This window comes from Nicrophorus vespilloides, unplaced genomic scaffold, assembly GCF_001412225.1.
Source record: "Nicrophorus vespilloides isolate i.1.1-1 unplaced genomic scaffold, Nicve_v1.0, whole genome shotgun sequence".
Taxonomy (NCBI): domain Eukaryota; kingdom Metazoa; phylum Arthropoda; class Insecta; order Coleoptera; family Silphidae; genus Nicrophorus; species Nicrophorus vespilloides.
In genome coordinates, this window is record NW_017099658.1 from 51,396 (window position 1) to 76,599 (window position 25,204).

At 28.0% G+C, this 25,204-nt stretch overlaps 1 protein-coding gene across 2 annotated transcripts in view; it reads left to right on the forward strand.

The window, feature by feature from the left end:
• LOC108565076 (disintegrin and metalloproteinase domain-containing protein 9) overlaps positions 1 to 25,204 on the forward strand; it is a 61,514-nt gene that overhangs the window by 23,582 nt on the left and 12,728 nt on the right. The window contains exons 2-3 of one of the 2 annotated variants that reach the window (XM_017924353.1): positions 12,086 to 12,109; positions 22,445 to 22,545. In XM_017924353.1, the coding sequence (XP_017779842.1) occupies positions 12,086 to 12,109; positions 22,445 to 22,545 (125 nt within the window). The remainder of the gene's footprint in view (positions 1 to 12,085; positions 12,110 to 22,444; positions 22,546 to 25,204) is intronic. The other variant, XM_017924354.1, reaches the window with a different exon arrangement.

Sequence of the window (25,204 nt, forward strand, 5' to 3'; positions counted from 1 at the left end):
TTACAATTTTATTGATCAAATTTACAATTATAAATTAAAAGAAAAGCAGCATTTTTTTTATTCCTAAGATTGAGTTATTTCATCATCTTAAGATATTAACAAATATTCTTTCAATTTACAATTGTTTTAATAAATTTGTAATAATATTTACAAAAAAAACTAAACATTTACAATTGTGCTCAGAAATAGTTCTTTTATTTAAAACAAAATATAATGTTATTGATTTAAAATACGTAAATGTAAATTTATTTATCAAAAAAAAATACCACATGAAAGATACATTATTTATTCGAAGGTTTTGTGTTTTATAGGCCTAGATGAACAATATTTCTTTATTGAATTCAAATTTAGAGGGTAAAAATGCACATATTTTTGCATGGAAATAGGATCCTTCTACTAGCATTCAATCGATTACAGAACATTGCTTCGGGAGTCTTCCACTTTGAAATAAATCAATAATACCTGTATTATGTATTATTGTTCAATGGTTTAAAGTCAGGTAATTTAAGTCACCATTACCATATTCTTTATTTCATAGTTCGTATCTTTTAATTGCTTTTACAACAAAATTTGCAACAAATTAATGTCAAAATCTCTTTTTTTTAATAATATTTAAGTTTTTCACTTTTTACATCTTTAAAATTATTTCACTAAATCTCTTTATTTTGAATGCTTTAAAGTTCTTCAGTTTAAGTTTTTATTAAAAGGACAATATTTCACTTATTTGGGTTTTACTTCTTCCGAATTACAAAATTCACAACATATTGAAATCAAAAAGATATTTTCTAAATAAAGTTACTATTTTTCAGAATATTAACATTTTCAATTTTGTATTACTTGTTGAATCTGTTACGAATTTCAATACATAGTTTCTATAATAAATTTTGATTATAATTTGTAAATTACAGAAATACGTACCTAACATCATTATATAATTGTGAAATATCCGATCGTTTCTATTGTAAAATCAATTATTTTCTTTACGTAACGGAACAAATTAATTTAAAAAAGCAATTAATTTGAATTATTTTTTCAATAATAATTCCATTTTGTAATTACTGAAAGCAATTCCAACAACAAGGAAAAAAAACTTCAATCGAAGCTGATACAATTCTAGAGATTGACCTCGTTTGAGTTCAAGCAATGAATTTTAATAATGTTATCAGATTACATTATTAAAAATCCGTATAAAATATAAAAGTTACTTCAGAAAATAATTAACGAGAATAATCTCAATCAATACATAGTATAGTGCAACTTCGATTAGTACGGTTTGAAAATTTCGAAACATACTAAATTTTATTTAAGCAAAATAAATTATAACAAAAATATATTTTGTAGACATAATTTCCCGTTTTTCTTACTCAATTAAGTCTTTTTTTGCGGTTTCAAAGTCCTCGATTAGTACGGTTTCAAATAGTGCGGAACCAATTTGATTTTTTATTACGTATTTAAACATAAATGTTTGTTGCTTTTAATTATTAGTTAAACGATTGCTTACAAGAATTAAAGGAAGTGTAAATTACTAAGATAATTGTTTAAATTATAATCTGTGTAAACTATGTGTTTTATGTAAATAATGAGAGCAGTTCGTAAATAAATTTGCTGTCGATAAATTGCAATCGCTGCGTCGGGTTGTTAGATATCGCGTTTGGAGTAAATACGCTTGATTAGTTATAATACTATATTGTTCAATGACCTATTTTCTTGATTTACTTCTGTAGATATTTGCAAGCAGTCAATTCACCGAACTATAAAGTACAGAATACACAAAAATGTTTTGAAATACAGTAATACCTTGCATAGTGCGTCTTCTATAATTGAGTATTCAATATAGTATGATGAGAAACATTGAAAACAAAGTAAATTTTCAGTTTAGCAATATAAAAATAAAATCTAAAAAAAACATAGTACACAAAATTATTTTTTATATAGTCAAGTTTCGTTCTGTGCTGTTTATGTTTATGCAGTTTTAAAGTCCTCGGTTAGTCCGGGTTTCAAAGAGATTACACACACTATGCGAGGTATTATTGTATAGACCAGTGATTCTCAGTGGCGTTTGCGACCTTTAAAATTTGTATGTGCAAGTGGAGGTCGCGGATACAAAAGTTTGAGAATCATTGGTATAGACAACACGAACGTACTTACAATCGTTCAGTTTTTTTTCTTCATATTTTTATCTCTTTATGTTGCAAGCGGAAAATCATCGGTCAATAACCTTCCTTTTTTTAATTCTGAGCAACTTTCCTTTGTATAGAAAATAATTATTGTTATTGATATTACTCTACAGTATAATTTAAATATTTCCATAGACTTTCAGCGGAAGCTAAATTACAAGTAAGGAACGAATTGCGTAATAGTTTTAATCTCTTTTTTTTAAATTGAAAAAGTAACATTTCTTGCTTGTATTAAATTGTAGTCCGTGCATCATCGTATCTTGAGAACTGAATGCGGAGGTACAACAACAAATGGAGCAGACGTGACAAGTACATGCACTCTCCGACCTACGCTTTATTGTTCCAACAAACCAAGTTTATTGAATTTATTATTCAGGTGATTATGATAAAGACGGTGGCGAAGAGAGAGAGCGCGGTTCTGGAGAAGTCGACGGAAACTAATTACGGCGTCTCCTCTATTAACGGAAAATAAAAAAAAAGTGGAACGTTCTCGCCCTCGCTTCGTTGTGTATATTAATTACATCTTGAACTTCGTCCTCTTTTGTTAAGACGAACAAGCAATACACGATGAAGCTAGGAATGGGGTGGGCGTTTGGGGTTGGAGGATAGCAAGTACGGTCTTCATAAACGCAGGGCTTATTGAATTACCTTTTTTCGGTTCATAATAGCCACCACCTACACAATGTTTATAATGAAAATATTTTCACTTGGAATAGTTGAAGGTTTGTGCTTTTGAAATAATGGATCTGATTAAGGAATTATAACTACATTTTTATGAACACCTTCATACAAAAGATTTTAGATTTACTAAAGAACCTACATAGATATTAATTACAATTGGTTATCTGTAACTGGTTTTAAATATATATAGTATAGTAAATATAGTTCGATTTTTATATATTTAAATCGAGGACTAAACTATATAAAGTATATACAAAAAAAAATCCGTATTTTTTTAAGATTATTTTTTGCTGAATTAAAATTTAGTTAGTTTTGAAATTTTAGATCCGGACTAATTGAAGCCGGACTATGCGAGTATTTATGCTTTATTTGATAGTATCGACATTTTTTTTACAAGAAATCCGGAAAGTTCGTGCCGATTTTTCACGAAAATTAAAAATCAAAATTTTTATATATAGATCAATACATTTTTATTATATTTGCGTCATTTTTTATCTATAAACCTTCTTCATCTTTCACGCAACTTAAATATTACATCCTCCTAGAATTTATTAGGTTTTTCGTCAAAAAAACTTCTTAAGACTTTTTATAGCGACTAAAAATTAACTGCAAGTTAATGGAATTTTTCAATTAAGTGCATTGTTTGGTAAATACTGCAAGTGGACAAATACAACTCTGACCAACTCCAAAAAATTTTGTTGAGTTGTGCAAAACTTCAAAAATGTTAGTTGATAGTTGTTTTTGAGATTTTTAATGTCTCTGCTCATTTACGTGTCGCGTAGTACGGGTTATTTCGATCAATGTCTTGACTTCATCGTTATTACTAGCAGAACTTTAAGTCTGAAATTATCAGCTCTAAATTTAGAGAATTATGTTCCTAAAAAGTTCATTTAGCTAAAGCAACTTCTCCGTAAGCAGTAATAAAAAAAGTATCAAAGTCTAAAATGCACTTTGCTTTCTTCCACCTTCACGAGGGCACTAAATATGTCAGTTTCATTTCATCCAAATCAAACTTTTTATTTGAAGCAAAAACATATAAATCATTGCAACGACTTATTAAAGTCGACATTTCTTGAACCAAATTTCAGAAATTTTCTTAGTTTGATGATAATTAATTAATTAATTTTCGCTATTGTTACATTATTTATTGAAATTTACTTTCACAGTTTTATAATAATTTAATAGTTAATAAATTTTGAATTGCAATTGATTAAAAATAAATGTTGGAAGTTATTTCTTTAACCAAATTTCAACTAGATTACTTTTTATGTAAAGATTTTTATGACGGGGTTAACTAAATTTCGGTTTTGATAGTATTTAATTTTTTTCTTTTTGGTAATATTTAATTATATTCAGCTTAATTTATTCAATTTTTTTTTTCATTAGTAATTTAGTCACATTTATTATCATACTTTCTTAATAATTCAATACTTAATAATAATCCAAATAAAATGTAAAATACAGTTGATTGAAGTTAAATCTTAAAAATCATTTCAGTTTGTTCTTCTAAATTTACTACAATTGTTTATATTATTTAGAGTAATTTCATGAAATTTAGAATCATAATTCTTAATATTTACAGATTCAGTCAAATGTTTCTAATTGTATTAAAGCTTTCCCAGGAAATAATAGCAACTCACCAAGAAGAAGTTAAATGCTAATTAACACAATTCCTGGTACAGAACATCATGTTTTTTTAAATATATGATGAAATTAATGAATTATCGTTGTTGCTATTGTTGTTTATGTGATGTTGAATCAAGTTGCAGACTATCATTATTTATATTTATAAAATATGTGGATGATTCATCTTTTTAAAATAATCTGCTTTATCACAGTTCATCAATAACTTGTGATAGATAGAAGATTAATGCTAAGCAGTGAAATGAAATATAACTTGATTAATAATCAATGAGTATAAAAAAAATGTTTTTTTTTTGTAGATAATTCATTATATACGAATTGGAGCAGAAACACGCTTTGTACTTGCTTATGTTATGTTAACATAAACCATATGAGAAGGAGGTCACACTACATGGCACTTCTCAATTAACATCTCAAATTCATCGGCATAATCATCGAATAAGTACTTATGACATGGCTATGAACCAATATAAAGAATAGCTTATTATTTATTTAAAATAACTTAAAGTGCGTACAAGTAATAATATGTACATGTAATTTTTTATGTTAAAATTAAAATATACAAATTAATCTTAATAACTAAACTTTCAAGTTTATTGTTAAAAAATGGTTTAATCTAATTTTAGAAAAAATACGTGTTGCAAAAAATCTATAAGATATTGTATTGTATATTTAAAAAAAGTTAAACTTTGCGAGTTCAAACGGTTAAGGTCTTTTTACCTGTGACCCGTTTCTCAAAACAATGGCAGGAAAATAAAGCAAATTTAATAAACAACCTCGACAGCGGTTCATTTCTTAGATGATTAATTACCTCTATTATTTATTCGAGGAGGTAAGTCGGCCTTTCGCCGTTCCTGGATGTGATTGTACCGAATCAAAGATTTTCAAAACGTAACCTGATTTCGGTTCATTGTGATTGTCTTTCGTATTTTTAGTACAATTTTTCATTTCAAACAAATTTAACTTAACTAAAATAAAAGAAACTACGTTTATAAGTAATAAAAGAAATTAATTAAGTACACATTTATGGCACAATAAAGAGGGGACATGTACTAATAATAAGTGGTAAACATTAAATGGAGATAATTACCGAAATAAATTACATTAAAGTCACATAAATAAGTTAATGAACTTGATAAATACTACTAGAAGTAGTTTATATAGATTTATATTAATAAACTCTATCTTGACTACAATGATTTAACTAAAAAACAGGCACAAAAATACAGTTTTATCTCGCATAGTGCGGGTAATCGTTTCCGCCATTATCCAGTGCTGCTTGAAACCGGTCTAACAGAGGAACTAAATACATACTAAAATAATCCACACTTGACTATAAAATTGTATTGTACTTGTTTAGAATTTTTTACAATTTAGTTTGTTTTGCAATTTTCATTTTTTTACATTCACTGCATTTTTTCTATAAATAACAGAACAGTTCAAACATTAACAATGGGCTCAAAATAATGTAACGTACTCAGTTTCCTATACATTTTTACATTGATAATCATTTTATTCAGCAAAGTTTACTAATTTACAATATGAAATTGTATATATTTTTTTATCTAAATAATATTTAACTGTGTCATTCTTTAATGTCGCTTTGAATATACAATTGTTAATTTATTGTGTGTACTTGATTTGCATTGTTTAATGCGATGACAATATTGGTGGAATCGATCATAGTAACATTCTACCACTGCGTACATTATTGATTCACAGAATAGATTGACTCATTATTAACTTAGTCCACTCGCTCTTCGCACAATTAATGATGTTATATTCCCCTGCTGCGATTTCCAATTCAATTGGCGCATATTTGTCATCGTTGAGTAAGATTTGGCATACCTCGGTACGGTATCTGCATTAAGCTAAGTGTGTTTGAATACAATTTCCAATAGTTGCTAATGATTTAATAATTTACGTCGCATCGTTCGCCTTCGATCGATATGGACTCGCTGTAGAAAATTTAGAATTGAACTAAATTTGAATTCAGCAAAATAAATTATAAAAAACGTACACAAAATTATGTTTTTTTTATACATAATGTTTATACGGTCGATTAGTTGTAATTATTTTCAATGACTTTCCTAACTTTTAATTGACTAATAAATTATAATTAGTATTAGTGTTTACATTTTTAATGTTAAATGAAAATTAGTATATTAAATTTGGTAACTTTAAAATAGTTTTAATTTAATAAAAAGGAAGTTGATATAAATGTGTATAGATTTGGATAATTTAGATTTTTTTCATTGATTTATCGAACATTTTCATTCATATATATTTTTAATTCCAAAATCATTTAGATCAGTGTGTTGTACAAATATGATCGGATTTTAAATATTTATGATGCGCAAACACAGGTTTTATTTATTTAATGCATACGAACGCAAATAATCAAAATGTATTCATTCGAAATAAATAAATGGAAATGGTTTTATGAAATAGATTCCGGTTGTTCGAAATTACCAAAAAAAAAAGTTAAAAAAGTGTTTGTTCTTTTTCGTTCGAGCACAAAAATAGATTCGAGTGGCAAAAACATCACAGTTTTTTTGGCAATTGTCGTGTAAAGTGCATAATAATATTTATATAGTTTCAAGTTTTTAGATAGATTAGATTACATGGCTTCACTACAAATCGTTTTATCAAAAAGCAAACAAAGTCCCGACGGTTCCACACAAAAAAATGTGTCTTCCAAACGTGTCAATATTTGCGTTTGTATCGTGGACACGGCATTATTGGATTAATTACTGTGAAAATACATCATCGATTCATTGATTTTACGGAAGAAAAGGTAGTCAAAGATTTAATTTTCCATAGATATAGTGAAAGTGTTTGTTATGTAAGAATAATTGCGGAGACGGGTGAAGAGACCCCTGGGCATGGAGTTTTATGATCTGAAATAAAAAAAAAATCCAGTGTATGGTTTTTAACGTGAGCTGCAAAGTGAAGACAAATTAAAAGTGCTTTCTCGAGCTCCAAAGTTTATTGACACTATTCTTTTTATAGTGAATTATACTTTGCAGTTAATGCGTATGCCTGCGGGCGTCGATAGTGAATTGTAGTACTAGTGGTACACAGAAACACCATTGGTTTGTTTTGATAGGAACGGCAGTAAAAAAGTTAATATTTTTTACATAACGATTTACTCTAATTACATAATATTTTAGAAAAGTATTAAGTAAATTCGTATCTTCCTGTTAGCGTATAACTGATACACACAGATTTAATATTCACTTTAAGTATGTATTTTTTGATGGAGACTTTTCAATATAAAATTTACCTGTGTGAAGTTTACCAATGTCATATTTATTATAAACCAGCTTTTCTCAATCCAACATATTTGTTGTAGTGCGTGTTGTGTATAATATAAAATTGAAAAAAAAAGAGACAGCCAAGAGTTTCTCAGCAGTTCCGCCAAATGACAGCTGTCATATTTGCTATGTCGTAAGGTGACAGCTGTCATTTTGCGACTATTGAAAATATAATGCGATTTAAATTTTGATTAATTAATAGGCAATAAGATATACTGAATTAATATTTTTTGTTTGAAATTGATATTTTTTAATAATCAAATATTTTATTTATTTAAACATATTTAAGTTTATAATATTGTTGTTTTACTTGTAATAATCTAGTTAATATATTGTTTATTGCTTATAGAAAATATAATAATTTTTTATGACAATTATTTAAAAAAAGAATCAATTTCATGCGCCGTTTAAATATAAAATTGTTGTTGGTAAGGACATATTTGTTAAAGTGCGTTGCACAACACGTTTCTTTATCTCTGTACTACCAATTAAAATGTCATTGAACAATGTCATATTTAAGTGCAAGATTTAATATATATTTTTAAAGTTATGTAATAAATAATTAGTAGTCTTTCACTTTAATATAGGTTACATATTTATTATATGACTTTAATATACATAGTATAAAGTTTAAAAAAAAATAATTTGGAAAGATTTAATGGAAGGAAAAAGTATAGTTTTTGAAACAATATGTAAAATGTTCAATTTATAAAATTTAATACTTTTTAAAGACGATTTTATAAAGTGAAATTCAATTTTCAAATCACAGAAAGGCAAATTTTGAACTTATTGTTTTTTGACCTTTTTAGAAATTTTGGGACTTTAGATTTTTTAAACTGCAAAAATAAACATTTAAAGAAAATGGTAGTTTTATTTAATAATAATTTAGTATTTTACAATTTTTACCCTTGAAAAATTATGTTCTCTTTATATAGTCTACATCCTGTGCTTAATTACAGTTATTTTAATTGTTTGTGTGAGATTAATTTTATAATTTATCATTTTCTATTCGACTATCAAAAATATTAATGAAAAAATTATAGAGTTGATAATCGGCAAAATAAATATAAATTAATTGCTTGTAATAAGATTTTCTTTTTATATTTCTTCGAGTATAGCTGTAATGTTTACTGGAAAGTAAATAAAATAAAATGCGTGAAATAAGAAAGTAAACTTAAGTAATTAAGTAATTTAGCTTGTGAGGAAGAACATTAAGAAGAAGAAGAAAAAAACAACGGTAAAACTTGACGGATGCAAGTGTAGAAACATCTGGTCACTTAATACCGGCTTACCCTAAAACCCAAAGTTTTCAAGAACTTTAAGCCACTTTGTAAATTGATTTAAAGACTTTTCGAAGTACGTGTGTTTATTGCCAGTATCATTTAGTTGGGATTAAATAAATTCCGTTTTATTTCTATTTTTCTCCTTCAATTTTTTTTCTTTCTCCTCGAGTTTGTTTTGTTGTGTTGTTCGACTATATCGATCGGATTAGAATGAACGGATTAATGTTAATGCGGAAACCGTAGCGTATATACCATATATACATCCTGTCCTTCGGTCTTGGTCTTCGGCCAAAAGTCCTATCCTTCGTCCAATCTCTCTTTCTATTCCTCGTTCTCTCTCCTTCGCATGCAAACGCAGATTCTCTATCTCCATCCTCCGGCAAGGTCTCCTTATCTCTGGTTCGCCTCCTATTTCGTATTCCCGACGCTTTGTTTCCGTCCGGTGGGCTCCAGACTGACGTGCAACAAATCGCAGACATCGGAAACCTTTCCATTCTTCTGCTCTTCCAGACACATCCATCGCCCGCGCTAATCCCGGCCGACCATTAAAATCTGGGTCAGATGGAAAACGCTCCGCTCTTCCGATTTTCATTTTTCGGCGAGAAAACGAAAATTTTTGTTAATAGTTTTGCGGACATCCGCAACAAATATATTGATTTTGGTGTACTGCCAAAATGGCTGCAACCGCGGTTCTGGTACGTCCCTCTTTTTCCAGCTTTTCAATGTCGTCGCATGGAAATTATGTTCTCTCCATTCTTTTTTTTCTGTGGCTGTTTTTGTCAGTCGGGCGAGACTATACCGGAAGTCGTATCACAAGAAGAACGGAAATGGGCTTTCTGCCTTTTTTCCTCTCTTTTTTTACTCTCTCACATGGCCGGCTGCTTTAGAAAATTGTAATACTGAAAAGGGTAAAAGGCCGATAGGAAGGAGACGCATGCAAATTGGGTATTAAATTAAGGCGTTCGCTATACTGCGGTGAGAGCTCGTCTATTTTTGGTCAAACTCGGAGCGAAATTTTATTTTGGTTTGTACACGCACTTCGTAACACGGTCGTGTCAAAATTCAACCGGGGCGAGACGGAAATAGAATTTTTGTTTATAAACAGGGGATGCATGATTCCGACTGGATAATTTAAAACAAACAGCGCTCGCACCGATTATAACTGTTTTAACACGCCGTAAAACTATATACATTTACCGATCGAACTCTTTTTACATTACGAAAACTTGCTCAATCTTTTTTAGAATACTCTTTTTCGGTAGACTACTTTACGATGACTTTAAATTACGTTTGTTTACAAATGCTCTTATTTTGAAAAAATTCTTGACGAAGCACTTTTCTTGAAGTAGACTATTTTAGAAAAAAAGTCTACGAAGATTCTTTTTAGAATTCCTTTTTTTACGAAATGTTGACATTGCCAAGAATTTTCTATATGAGGAAAAGATTTAATTTTGTAAATTTTTAAGAAAACTTAGATTTTTTTGACGTCTTTAATAATATTAGTTTGTGAATAGTTTTTTTTATTTGCGAAGATTTTTTTATTTTTTAGAATTTTTTTACGAAGACTTGGTAGATTTCTTTATACTCTTTTTTTATTTACATGTTGTACTATTTTATCTTATTGCCGCAATGTAATTTACCGCTTTTTTTAATGTTTTTATTTTGCTGTGTTCTCAACGATAGGATGACTTCTGCATCAAAATCTATTTACCGTTTTAACCGGTTGGAAATATTCTAAAAGAACCGTTACGAGGACCAAATATCTGCTCGAATCGATTGCCAGGCGAATCCCCCATTATAAATCATTCAATGCCTTTTTTTGTTCTGTCTTAAATTCAAAACACAATCTTCATTATTTGTTTATAGTCTTTAAATAATCCAACAAAACAAAAATACAATAAGTATTCTCATTAGCAAAAATTTAATTGATACTGCACGAAAAGTGCATCAAAATTGTTAAGGTTTCGATTAAAATTGCAAACAATAAATTTCATAATATATCAAAAAGTATTAACATTTATACATTTATAATTGAATTCAATTAATACAATAGTGAACATGACAAAAATAATGTATGTAATGTTTATTTATAATGCATGTGTTTATTTTTTATACCTAGCTGATAGCAAATTTGCAATGTGTTATTTGAATTACAAATTAGATTAAAAATAATGAATTTGTTTTACTGCGAAATTTATTGTCTAAATATATAACTTTTAATAAATTATATCTCTTATAAATTGTGCGAAAATTCCCAATAGGATTAGCCCGAAGCTACACAATGATAATGTAGAATACAGATGTGTCATATCTTTAAGTTAGATCCGCTGATATGAAACGTTTCCGTTGTTAATTTATTATCTACTTGATTTATAGCTAAATCATCTTATTCAAATGTAGTTAGTTTGTGCTACCTACTTCTGATCTATATCTTTTTCTTCTCCCTCTTGCTGGACCACCAATGATCTTTTCTAGACTGAACATATTGGATTTTACGTTTATGCTACCGTTTTTTGTTGGTCTAGAATTACATCTATATCATATGTTTCCATCAGTTTTTGCTGCAGTTTAAAATATGTTCATTCTTTAAGAAACCAAATTCATTAACTATTAGCTAGTTGCAGTTTTCTAAGCTTCTCTTCTAAGTATATTTTATTATCGATAAATTATATTTATTTGAGTTATTTCGATGTTTTTTAATGAATTAAATTAAATACTTAATAATTACTTTAAAATATACATTTATATTTACATGTAATTTAATAACACCAAATTAAAATATTTTAAAGTTATGAAATTTAAAACTTCACAGCATACGTGATAGAATTTATAATACTAGTTTGTACATCTAATGACTAACAAAACATTATCTTTTTTCAATATTAAATTTTGTTTAATTTCATTGTTTGCTTACATTATCAATCTTTCAATAATTTTTTACGTTTTATACATAAATAATTTATATGTTATTTTCTTATTGCAGGTATTTTGAAAAACAGTCATTTTTGTAAGTTTTTAAACATTATTATCTTCAATTTCCGTGTTTTAATTTTTCATATTCTTTTTTACTATGTTAAAATATACGCATGTTTTAGTAAATGTATCGATATATAAATAATTATGGTTATAGATTTTCCCCTATCGGTGTCTCATCCATAAATAATGCAGCACATGCATGTGATAGATTATTAAACGTTGAATGGAATACGTAACGATTTATATCAAGGTCTCGCTGCATATTAATTAATATAGCCAATAGCAATAATATTCGAAGATGAACAAACTAATAGAAGCTGTAACGACGGTCGCATTCATTTCGTACGTCAATTACTTATGTCATGTGTTTCTTCGATTGAGCATTTATTTTTAGTCATTGATATAAATTAAAATACGCTAAATTTACTACGCAATTCACTCTAGGCCAAGGATATTCTGGCCTATCAATTAATATATTGTGCAATAGAAGAAATAAGTGAGAATGTAAGTTTTATAAACGATTTTCTAAAAAAACAACAAATAGTTTCGGTTTGTTATTAATTATATAACGGTTACTTTCCTTTACGGCTGCTGAATTCGCCGTGTGTGTGTATTCAATTGAGGACAGATTCACTTGAGAATTCTCTTGTACAGTTATATAAAAATAAATAAAAACGAGTACTCTAAATTATAAATTACTTATACAAATTCTATTTTTAGTCAAATTATTCTCTAGTTTTTTAGAAAGTGGATTAAATTTACACAAAAAGAAAACAATATTTTTTAGTTATAAATGTATATCATTCTATATAGAATGACGATGTCATTTTTCGATTCATAGGTTGAGAAATTACTTAAGGTAATAATGTAAATAAGTTTTTTTTAATATAAATTCAGTTAATGCTTAAGTCTATTGATTTTTTTTCTTGTGATCTTGTCGCTGATTTCCTGCAGCTTTGTGACCTTTTTGCGCTATCCCCTTTAAATCCATTCAACGCAGGTTGACCATAGCAACCTTTAATGTTATGCTATATGGATTTTATAGCTTGACGTTTGGTTGTGTATAATTTACCAATAAACAATAGTTGTCGCACAATTTGTCGTTTATTTACCTAACATATTGATAATAATTTTCATTAAAATAAACATAAATTCTTTATTCTCAAATTTGTATAAAATACATTAAATAACATATTATAAATAAAGTTTTTTATATGAAAATTACTATTTTTTCTATAATAAATCGTTTTCATTATAAATTAATTGAATATAAACGAATAACTGTTAACCATTAATAATTGTATTATATAAAACGAAACGGTATTGAAATTCATAACGAAATTAAAATATAAACTGAAATACGAACAAAACCGTTACGCAGAAACATCGGGATTTATGCAATTTATGATAAATACGGATTCAGTGGGCTGTAACAAAATTATAATTTGATTTTAGTTCCATCTCGAGTGTTTGTCCGATTCCATTTTCATAGTTTCTATCGCACACGCAAATAAGCAAACAAACAAAAAACAACGAAAAGCAATATCACTTATTTTCAACTGTTTGTATTGTTTTTTATTTAAAAAAAGCAATATAAAGAAAAGTTTAACATCAGGAAAATTAGAAAAAAAAAACATAGAAATAATATGAAAAACACTTTTTTCAGATGTTTTCTGGTCTTGACACAAAGTGACAGCTGTCATTTTGCAACCCATTAAAAATTTAACCGCGTTCTAACATATTTGTAGTTATACTGCAACCCAATTTCTAATAGTTTTTCAGCAATTCCTCGTTTTGTCAGAAGGTACAGCTGTCATTTTGCGACTAATTAAAAAATTAACCGCGATCCTACATTTTTGTTTATGGCTGTTATATGGCTGCGACCCAATTGACAAGAATTTCACCAGTTTCTCGCTTTGACATAAGGTGACAGCTGTCATATCTTAACTGATTAAAAATTTAATAGGTTCAAAAACGCTGCAAAATAATGTAGTTAGAAATATATTAATAAAAACGATAAGCAAAGTTTTTAATATTTTATATTATATAACTTCAGATATTGGGAAATTACTAATAATAAGTAATATCGAACTTTTTTAGAATATATTTTTGCATCAAAGTATTTTTTAATGAAACATCCAATATTTATTCCCTTTGAGCATTCAGTAAATTTAATTCTTGATTAATAATGCAATTCAATTTACGGTCTTCGTAGTCTTTTATTAAAGATGTACTCTGGTGCCTCGTATCGATATTTAATACGCTTACTTTTACCAATAGCAAAATACTAGGAATTTCAATAAAACTTTATATATATTAGTAATTTAGTTTCTCTCATTAGATGTAATAGGTATAATTATTACAATTCGTTTCACATTTTCCTTCCAGGTTAATCATGTCTTAAATGCACATTTTAGTTAATGATATATTTTTTTTTGTTTATTTACTTTAATTGGAAAATGGACATAGAATTATAATTAATAAGTTTTTAAGAAACGATTTCTGAGGTTTTAAACCATTAATTTAATTTTTTATTTAAACTGACTATGAAATTTTATACAAAATTAATTAAAAAAAAATACATAAAAACAGCTTTTATAAAAATTAAAATTCGTAATACAATTTAATTTATATCATTACAGTTTAATTATAGACAAGGGAGTATTAAAAACAGTGAGATTAACTTAGTTAGTACTAATAAATTGTGAAAAGCTTTGTGTTCAGCATGTTTCAAATTTAGTGTTTTCTGTAACTCGGGTGTTCTACATTCGCATCAAAATATTATTATAGTAAATTAGGTCCAAGAGAAACGCGCTTCTAAAAACAACATGCAAAACACATGTAAAACGAATGAAAATAGAAGTTAACAAAAAAAAGAGAGGTTTCATTATAATTCTCAAATTGAAAATTGTTTCTCGTATACTTCTACCATCCAAGTGCGTTCAATTAAAATAAATTTCTGTGCTTCAAAATTTTCTCTCACATACTGTATATCGCAATATAAATTTCTAGCATCATAGTGCGTTAATTACAAAAAATAATTACACTGAAAAATATGATATTTTTTTTGGTCTCCGCACTTGTATCTCTCGCAACCTGGGTGAAACTTGTTGCGTTTTCTAATTGCACGGTGGCAATTTCACGTCCTGAGCGTGTTTTAGAAACAAACGTGACAAGTGGAAGAAATTTACGAAGAGAAGAAAAAAAGAATGAAGTGTGGATGATCGAAGAAGTGAGGAAGGAAGTAAGAAGGAGCGAGTTCTATTTTGGGAAAGCGCAGATACGAGGATGGGTCTCAGGTGCACTGAAACTTTTGTTTACGTACTGAAATATGAAATATTCTTGTAAATATTTACTGGCTGGCATCGACCAGACCGCGGTTTTAATTACGAAAACCCCGAGGAGTGTAAGTTAAACCGTCGACGAGGTTTACTTTATTTTCACCTATTTACTGCTTCTTCTGCTTATGCTCATCATAATCTTGAGTAAAGTCTCGAGATACAAAGAAAATAAAGGCGAAGAGAAGAAACACGCTAGGTAATCAATTCGCTAATCGATGTTTGAACTGTCGACGATCCGATATCAATTTATTATTGAAGCTGCCTTCGATCAAATATAAAATTTATGGAAGTCCACTTGAACCACTCATGGAATTGCGTCTTTTCTCTGATCCAAGTATTAAACGTTTTTTTCTTTCTCTCTCATTCTCTTCATTATTACGTCATGAATAGTGAATGCACTCAATGTACATCCTCTCTTCTATATGTTTATTTTCATTGATTTTTTTTAATATATATATTTATAAGCCACTCTTTGTAAATTTGAATACAATTACAATAATCTTCAGCCATATACGACGAGTGTAGAATGGTGTCGCCTTTTCCAGTACAACAGAATAAATTAATCCAATCGAAAAATAATTATTGACCCATGAGTAACGTCCGCCTCGCACACACGAAATATGATCATAAAAACTTATGGAGATTGAATGCAAATGTGAAAATTGTTTTTTTTTATAGTATTAATTTAATTCTATGCATTTGTGTAGAAGTGTAGATGGGAAAGAGGAACACATTTGGTTTAGGAGTCAATGGTTCCGCAGCACATCCGGATATATTTCTATTCAGTTAAGGACCCTCATTAAATGGATGTGAGCGCAATTTGAAAGCAACTGCTCCATGTGTGTACTTTAAATAGGAATGAATGAAATCATAAACCCATGCTTTTCCGTGCATACATGAATTTCAATGATATGCGCAATCCCGGCACACGAATATAATGGTAAATGTTAATTTGAATATAAATTAATATGTTCAATTCGCGTATATAAATTAAAACGTATTTTAATGTAAAGTGTTGGTAGATTAAATATAAAAAAAATTGACATACAAGTACAATAAGTAAGTTTTTAAGAAAAGAAAAAGAATGTTTTGATAGAACCGGTATTTCGGAGGTTTTAAAACGTTTCTTATTTTTTTATTAAACGTTTTGTATAAAATATACAAAATCAAATAAAAAAAAACGTAAAAAATGTAAAGTATTGGTAAACTAATATGAAAATTAAAGGTAAAATAATGGACATAGAAGTATGTTTTTCGGAAGGTTTTAAACAGGTTTTTAAAATTTGTATTTAAACATGCTATGAACTACACAAAATCAAATAAAAACACTATAATATCTGAAATCAATAAAAAAACATAAATACTGGTTTTAGAAAAAAATGAAGGAAAAAAGTATTAATAAAAATTGTTTTTGCTTAATTCATTCATAATTGAATCACACTTAGTTTATTATATTGTTAATCTTTCATATTTAATATTGATGAATATTTAATTAAAAAATAAGAAATTTGTTACAATACTAATAGTTTATTGACAAATAAATACAACAAAACACAAAGATGTTAAGTAGACAATTATTTTAAATAACAAAAGTGTAAATGTTTTATTTTTATTTGATTAAACAATTTAATTTAAGAAATTATTGAGATGTAAAATATTGATAAACTCATTTATCCATGTAAAATTACATGTAAAAAAAATAAATATTTGTTTCTGTTAAGATTTAAAATGTTCTCAGCAAATAATATTTACATTAATACTTATACAGTGAGTGATCAGTTAACGAACAACGAACACTTGTTCGGGCAACGAACAATTCATTTAACGAACATCGTCTTTGAAGGTATATTTTATACAGTTGTATTGTTTCTTGTAATAAAAACTAACGAAAAATACAGTTTATATAATTCTATTTATATTTCTGTATAAAAAATACTTTTTTTTACAACAAATTGTGTTATTATGGATTAAATTTAATGATCCATTTCAGTCATGTAAAAATCAATATAAAAAATACTAACTATAAAATGCAATTTCACTAAAATTATATTTAGTTTTAATATAAAATCATATATTAATTTTTGTGATCCATTTCAATGAAACTTATATGTAAATCAATAAAGAATATTAAATATAGTGATGGTTTTCAATATTTAACATTATATAGTTATAATTATATATGTTATTTGTTTAGTTTAAATATATAAAAAGAAATTATGTAAGCGTTTCTCAATCTTTTTGCCACGCGACCTAACATATTTGTTTGTAGTTCTACTGCGACAATAATTCGCAACTTATTATTTTGCTGAATTTCAATAAATGTTTAATAAATAGTACACAAAGCATGTATGTATTTTCTCGAATTTCAGCAGTTCTTCGCTTTGACGCAAGGTGACAGCTGTCATTACAAATTTAACATAACTCATAGGTTGAGAAACTACCAATATAATATGAATATACTCTTGAAAATAAAACATAATTTAAAAAATTAGTTTAAGTTAAAATTAATAAGTATATTAAGATTGTTGGAATATATAAGTTAAATATAAATTATTGCTTTGGTATCTACATTTAATTTAATCACCTCACGACATATTTTTTTTGAAGCATACCAATGTATTTAAAGAAATATACAAATGTATTTAAAGTATCGATGTGTCTGGCTTTCTCACAAAGTTACAAAGCTTGTCGGGAAAGAGCGATATACAGTCGGTATAAATTGAATTCACGTGTAAAAAGTTTTTTTTTTAATCGGAACAAATCGCAAATATTTATACCTTTACGCACCAACTCTAGAGAGTTTCCTGACTACTTATATAGTATCTCATGTGTGTTACTTATTTTGCAGGTCAACGTACACTCCTATAATTAAATATTAGCATTAGTACAATAATAATAACTTCCGTATATTTTAAGAAGTTCATACAGGAAATTATCGATAATTATAGATAGAAATTTATTTTGTCTTCATATGAAAAATAATACAAAATTATACTTTTTATTTGTACCAAGTTTAATAAAATTTAAAGAAATTATTAAACATCCAAATAAAATATTCTTTTTTTTAAGTTTAGAAGTAAAATATTCCAAGAAATTCATTCTTTTCATACGTTTTTTTGTAGTGTTCAAACAATAAATGATAATATTTTCTCTGTATATTTTTGTTAAGTCTGTTGAAAACGCTTTTTTTTATATAATAGTAATAGGTTTTTATAATTATCTTTATACTTATAAATAATTTTAATTCGAACAAAAAAAAGTCTAATTTTAATACTTTATAGATTTCTTCAGTTATAAGGTTTTTTAATTGGTTACATTTTATGAAAATATTTTTTTGTATAAATGATATATTAAAATGTTTTAGTTTTATCATCATTTTTAATTTTCAAGTTATATTTACCAAAAGAAACTTTTGTTTGCTTAAACAATAATCGAATCATTAGTTCGAAACAAAGAAAATATTGTCTTGATTTATTTAATTTAAAAAAATCTTGATGCCATCAACAAAATTTAAATAAAATCAACCTGTATTGTAATTATTAATAAATATAATGCAACAATTTACATTATTTTTATCGATTACAACAATAAGGAAATTAAGAATTTTCAACAATAATAAATTAAATTCCATAGTAAAACTTTTCATTTTCTTATAAAATAAATTAATGAAAATATCTATTGATGCTGATGGTGAAGTTTATTTTGTTTTTATATCATTTGCACTACACATATGGTAAATACTTATGAGCGTTTCAGATAACGAAAATGTTTATTTTCTGAACTCGTTTTATTTTTCTGTTGTTATTTTTAATAATCTTCAAGCATTAAGAAACACACGCTAATGATATGAATTCTATTTGCGCGCATTGCAATTAAACTGTTATTGTTACTTCGAACATACACGTATATTCGAAGCACTTGAACTTGAGAGACGCAAAAAAAAATATGAACGTCTGGTGCTAATTCCAAAACAACATTCGAGAACGTGCTGCAATTTCTTTTAATCTCTCATTAATTCCAACGGTCCATTTGCATACGTAGACTTTTCACAAATCAATAATGCATATTGGAGAGAACAGCAAAACACACCTACGCGTTCGCTATTGTTAACATTGCGATAAACGCTTATTACGATAAACAAATTAAAAAAAATATACTTATCAATTCCTTTTAGTAGCTTAATAGCTCCAAGAATAAGGCACACGAACAATGGAAACAAAACGAAAAAAAACGTTTATCGTGCGTGATAAACTCCAGCTAAAGTAAGCTATTAAGAGATTGCACATTTCCGTCGGCAATTGTACATTGTTGTATTATTATTTATTTTTATATGTGTAATTTGCATGGAACACTATTAAAAATGATCGTTTAACGCAAATAGTTAATAATTATGCTGCCAATTAATTTGATTACGAATAGAACTGTGTATAATGACGAGATAAAATTAACGTCTTGTTATTATCAATAATAATAATAAACTTTAATATCGTCAGTGCAATGATTTCAATGTTAATTGTTTTTTTTATTTTGTTGTTAAGTTTAATAAACAGAGGGAAATTAATTAAAAGCAATCGCGTTTCGCGGAATAAATAGGTCTTTGATATTGCGGAATTTCACTGCCAAGATTTTTACTTTATGTGTGTCACGAGTTTCATGGGTGCACTTAATGTCATAGAAATAGATCAAAGTCGTAAGAGAATTTCTATTTTAATTGAAATTTGTTAATGAACGTTTACTTCAATATAATTATATAACGACGAATTTGAAAAAGAAAAGTGTTGTTGGAATATAATTATTTTTACATTTTAATTGGCACTTTGCCTCATTACATAATTGAAGATAGACAAATTTCATTTACTTATCCATAATTAACTTTATAATTTAATATTGTTGAAGAATTTAGTTCTGATTCAAATTTTTAGTAATATTTTTATAAGTAAATTTAATTAATTATCCAAAATATTAGCGTAATTATAAAAAATAGACTTTAATTTAATAATTATAAAGAATTAGGTTCTTATACAAATTTTAATAATATTTTGTAAGTAAATTTAATTAATTATTCGAAATGTTTGCTTAATTAGAAAAATAAGCTATATAAAATTTAAGAATATTTAATTATTTACTTCTTATACAAAATCGGTAATATTTGAAGTAAATTTAATTAATTATCTGAAATATTTGCATAATTATAAAAATAAACGTTATAATTAAATAATATTGAAGATGATGCAGTTTACAATGCTGATGAAAGTGTTAAGTAAAAGTAATTTATTAGGTAAATATAATTAAATGTCAGGAATGTCTCACGTTTACATAATCCGACTAATCGGAGTGACGGATTGCGGTTATTATTTTGAAATTAACTGGCGATTAATTTATACATCCATCCAACCATCCGAAAGACTAAGATACATTAACAATCCTTTAAGTGGGATTACGCAAGTAAGCGCGCTCTATATTTACCTCACTTTAATAACTGCAATTTAATTTCGTTCAGATTTGACGTTTTGTTGAGAATAAAATTGCGCGTGAAAATGCGGAGGTGATTAAATGCACTTTGGAGAGAAGAACAGTGGTTTGTGCCAATCAACTCTTCAACATCCTCATCCCGCAATTCCGACCCATTGTTAATCCGTCCGGATTCACCGTACCACGTTTTTTTTTGTACTTTTCCATTTTCATTTCGGTTTCCGGCTTTCCTTGGCGTGAATTGTTCGGCGGCGTAACATAAAAATTATCGCATCCTTTGTTGCCGTGCACCCAGTTAGTTCCATTCATTGTTATCGATTTGCATTTGGAAATTTCGTACCGGAATTTGGAACGATCGCTGCCGCTGCTTTCTATGGGCGATTTCCCGCAATGCGCGAGACGTCCGGAGTGAAATTCTTCCGTCGGGTGACCGAAGAAAGAATACGTAAAAGTATTAAATGAATTAAGAGAAAATGGAAAACTAATAATATGGGTTTTACTTGAAATGGTTTAGTAATGATTTACTTTATATGACTAAGTTGTACCATATTTTCTTTTTTTTTGTCTCGAATAGTATTTGAGCATACATGGCAAATTCTTTGTCTTTCAGTAGATGGAATATAAAATGTCTTTTCATAAAATTTACTGCAGTTATAAATGATCAATGTCTTTCCGGTCTAGCTTCATTGTTTTTGTAAAATTTGTCTCGCGATGTTCCTAATAATTTTCAATGGGGTGAAAATTAATTATTTTTATAATATTATATAAGTTTCGTTTCGTCGTCTATTGACGATAGTCATAGTTGCAGTGTTAAATAATAAAGTCGATGAAGACGATTGAATCGAAGTAGTAGTAGTTATTAAAAAAACTCTTCATTTTAATAAAATATCAATTACAAAATTCAATAAGTAAAACTATAGTTAATTAAAATAACGAGAATTTAAAAAAAAATAGTTGTGTCTGTAGATATGAAATAATTGTCTTTATATTTTCTGTACGTATGGAGCGGATTCAACGTAATTTACGATTTGATTAATTAAAACTATGAGTGGTTGTATGATTCTATCATCCTCCTACAGTAAAACCGACGGAATTATTATTGTGGGTGGGTGTAAAACATCTGCTATAAATTTTAGTTTAGTAGCAGTGAGATATTGAGGAAGAGAGAAAAAGGAAGAAACTGGTTGGGGTACTGAGACGATTTTCTTTTTATATTCATCGCAACACTTTTATTTTCACGCTTCCACTTCTTGCGCTGCTGTTGCCTAGTGCGTCGTCTCCAACGACGTTCGCCACTCTTGAGAACTTTGGCTGAAATCCAAACCGGGACAGAATGCAGACAGATAAATTTAGACTTGTTCTTCAAAACTTTTGGATTTTTCTATATTTCCTGAACCGGGCATAGAGCATCATCACAAGCAATACGAAATACGCACGTCACGCAGTCCTTATGCGTCCACAAATTTAGTCATAAGACTTCGTCACCACTCTTAATTATCAATGGTGTGCATTACAGACTTTCATTTTTATATTTTTTTTTTGTTCTGTTACAGCTGGAGCACATCCTGCTACCGAGTTCACAAAACACGCTTTAGTCAAGCCCAGGATTTACCATGGGAGAGAGAAGCGACAAATTTCGTCCACGAGAGAAGAGGTAAAAATGATACTTTTTTTTCCTATTTAACAGTTGATTTTCGATTCAATTCAATTCAGCAATCGCACGGGTTACATATTTTTATGAGTATGGCATTGGCATTAATAATAGGAAACAATTAAATTATTTAACAGATTCGCTCGCTCTCGTTGAGCGCCAACGTTTTTTGCATAACACCAATTCGAGTCCACTCTATTCGAATGTCGTCGTTCCGCCTTCGTTTGTCATTCTCTTGTTTTATTTTGTTTTTGTTCGCGCGAATCGGCATTTGTAAAGAGCTTCAAACGAAATCGGATCGGAGACGCTCGTTGCGCAAGCAATTAAGAAACGGGGAGATCTACTTTATTTCTCAATAGTTTTACCACCAAATAAAACAATAAACATTTTGATCTGTAACTCCTTTTTTTACTGTCGCTGTTTTCATTTACTTCTGCTGAGTTTGTCAATCACAATACAGTAAAACCTCGCTTAACGAGCAAAATTAATTGTAAGAAAAATGACTCTATTAACGAGCGATGTTTTGCATAACGAGTGACGATGAGAAGAAAATTCCCGGATTGCTGTCTTCTACATCATTTTTAAAACTTGTGTACACATATGTGTATTTTTGAATATGTTTCACTATACGAGTAAAAATCCGGAAATTTTGGAACAGATTAAACTCCTTAAGCGAGATTCCACTGTATTAACCATCTTCGATTTTCTTTGTCATCTTTGTTTAAAGCGGACAATACTTTGCAAATATAATTTGTGTTTACTGTAAATACAAAACACAAATCTATTGTGTCCAAACATTATTATGTAATATATAATGGAATGTGAATTGGAAAACAGTTCCTATTGTTAGTGGTCATTCTAGTTGCATCTTAGTCCGCTTAGATTCCGCTTAATTGTGACACCGGTTAGTCTGAACAAATCCTAAAGTCCTAAAACCGACCAAATAATAAATGGAAATGGAACTTCGGACAATTGGGCCAGCCGCTTAATCGGGACGTCCCGATGTGTCCCGTCATTGGCCAAGAGATGTTGTTAACTATTTGTTTATTTTACATTTATATTGCAAATGAAGTATCATGTCTTTCATAATATTAATTTTATAATTTATCATCAGAATGTCAAATTTATAAAATTCATTAATGATTAATATTTCAAAAAAGATTATATATGCAAAGTTTAACTACAACAATAATGCCTATCATCAATGAAATATCACATCAAGCGAATTATAAAAAAATTTAAAGATACTCAAACATTAATAATTTGAATAATGTTTCTATTACTTTTCAGTAGTAATAAAAGTTTTGTGGTCTATAATTTTGTTGCTGACATAATTTTGTTATTGACCCAGAGATGTCGCTACCAATTTGATTATTTTTCCTTCGTAATATTAATTTTATAATTTGTTGTCAAAATTATATAATTCATGCATGATTTATATTTATAAAATGTTATTTGTTTAATACTTTTAAATCATGGTAGATGTTACTAATGCAAGTTCTATTTTACAACATTTTCTTTTAAACTTAGTTTCATCATTGACGATAGATAGCGCTACAACAAATTTAGTTTAATTTGTTTATATATATGCTAGCTACTTGTCTATATCATCATTGAAATATCAAGTTTTCATGATAGTATGAAATACTACTTCATAATTTCCATTTCAATAAGGTTTATTTTACTTAAATTTATGTAACGTTACATCTTATATAAATCTTGCTGGTAATACAAGTTCCACGAAATCGCAATGAAATTCCAGTTACAAAACATGCCCAAAATTTACAGACAGGTTGCTTACGTATATAATCAGGCATACGTTACTTCTTACGCGCGCAGTAAATTCTTGAGATTAACAAGATCTTCAAACAATGACAATTTTCAAACTAGGCTTTCGTAGCTCGAAGCTCTCTCACATCTCCAGTTTTGTGACAGGCTTAAGCAGCCCGTTCTCAAAGTCTTTACAACAAACAAACAAAAAAGTCGTCGCGAAAGCGGATACGCTAAATTATGAAATGTGCAATCGTTTCCGTCGAGTGAAATCGTGATTTGACGAATTGATTTCAATCGAAATTAATTGCAAAAATCACCGTCATGGTCGTTGTTCTGCTTTCAATTATTTAATGAAACCGGAACAATTTAATATATATAGTTTAATATATATAGTTTAAATAATATGGCCAATTTTAATTTTTTGGTAAGATAAAAAAAATAACTTGCACAGCTCATTCTATTGTTTGTATCAGATTTTAATTTTTGGACAAAATTGGGACAACAAATAACTTATATACTTTATAGATTCAAAAACCAATTTCAATATATAATTGAATTTATAAGTTTTCGAGTAATTAAAAAAAAGATATGTATTCTCATTGTTGGATTATTACATTAAACATTGGGCATAAGTAAACTTACTTATCAGATTAACTGTACTTAATATATTTACTGAACGCATTTTGAGGTTTAAAAATAATAAAAAATATCCGATTAGTTAATGAAGACATTAATTATAGTCAGTAAACATTAACGAACATAATCTGATCAAAGGCAATAATCGCTACCCAAATAGTTAGTTAACCAAACATTGAATTCATTAAGATAAGTAACAAGAAATGGTCAATAAGATGTTCGTTAACCAAATTGTTCGGAAACGAATCATCGA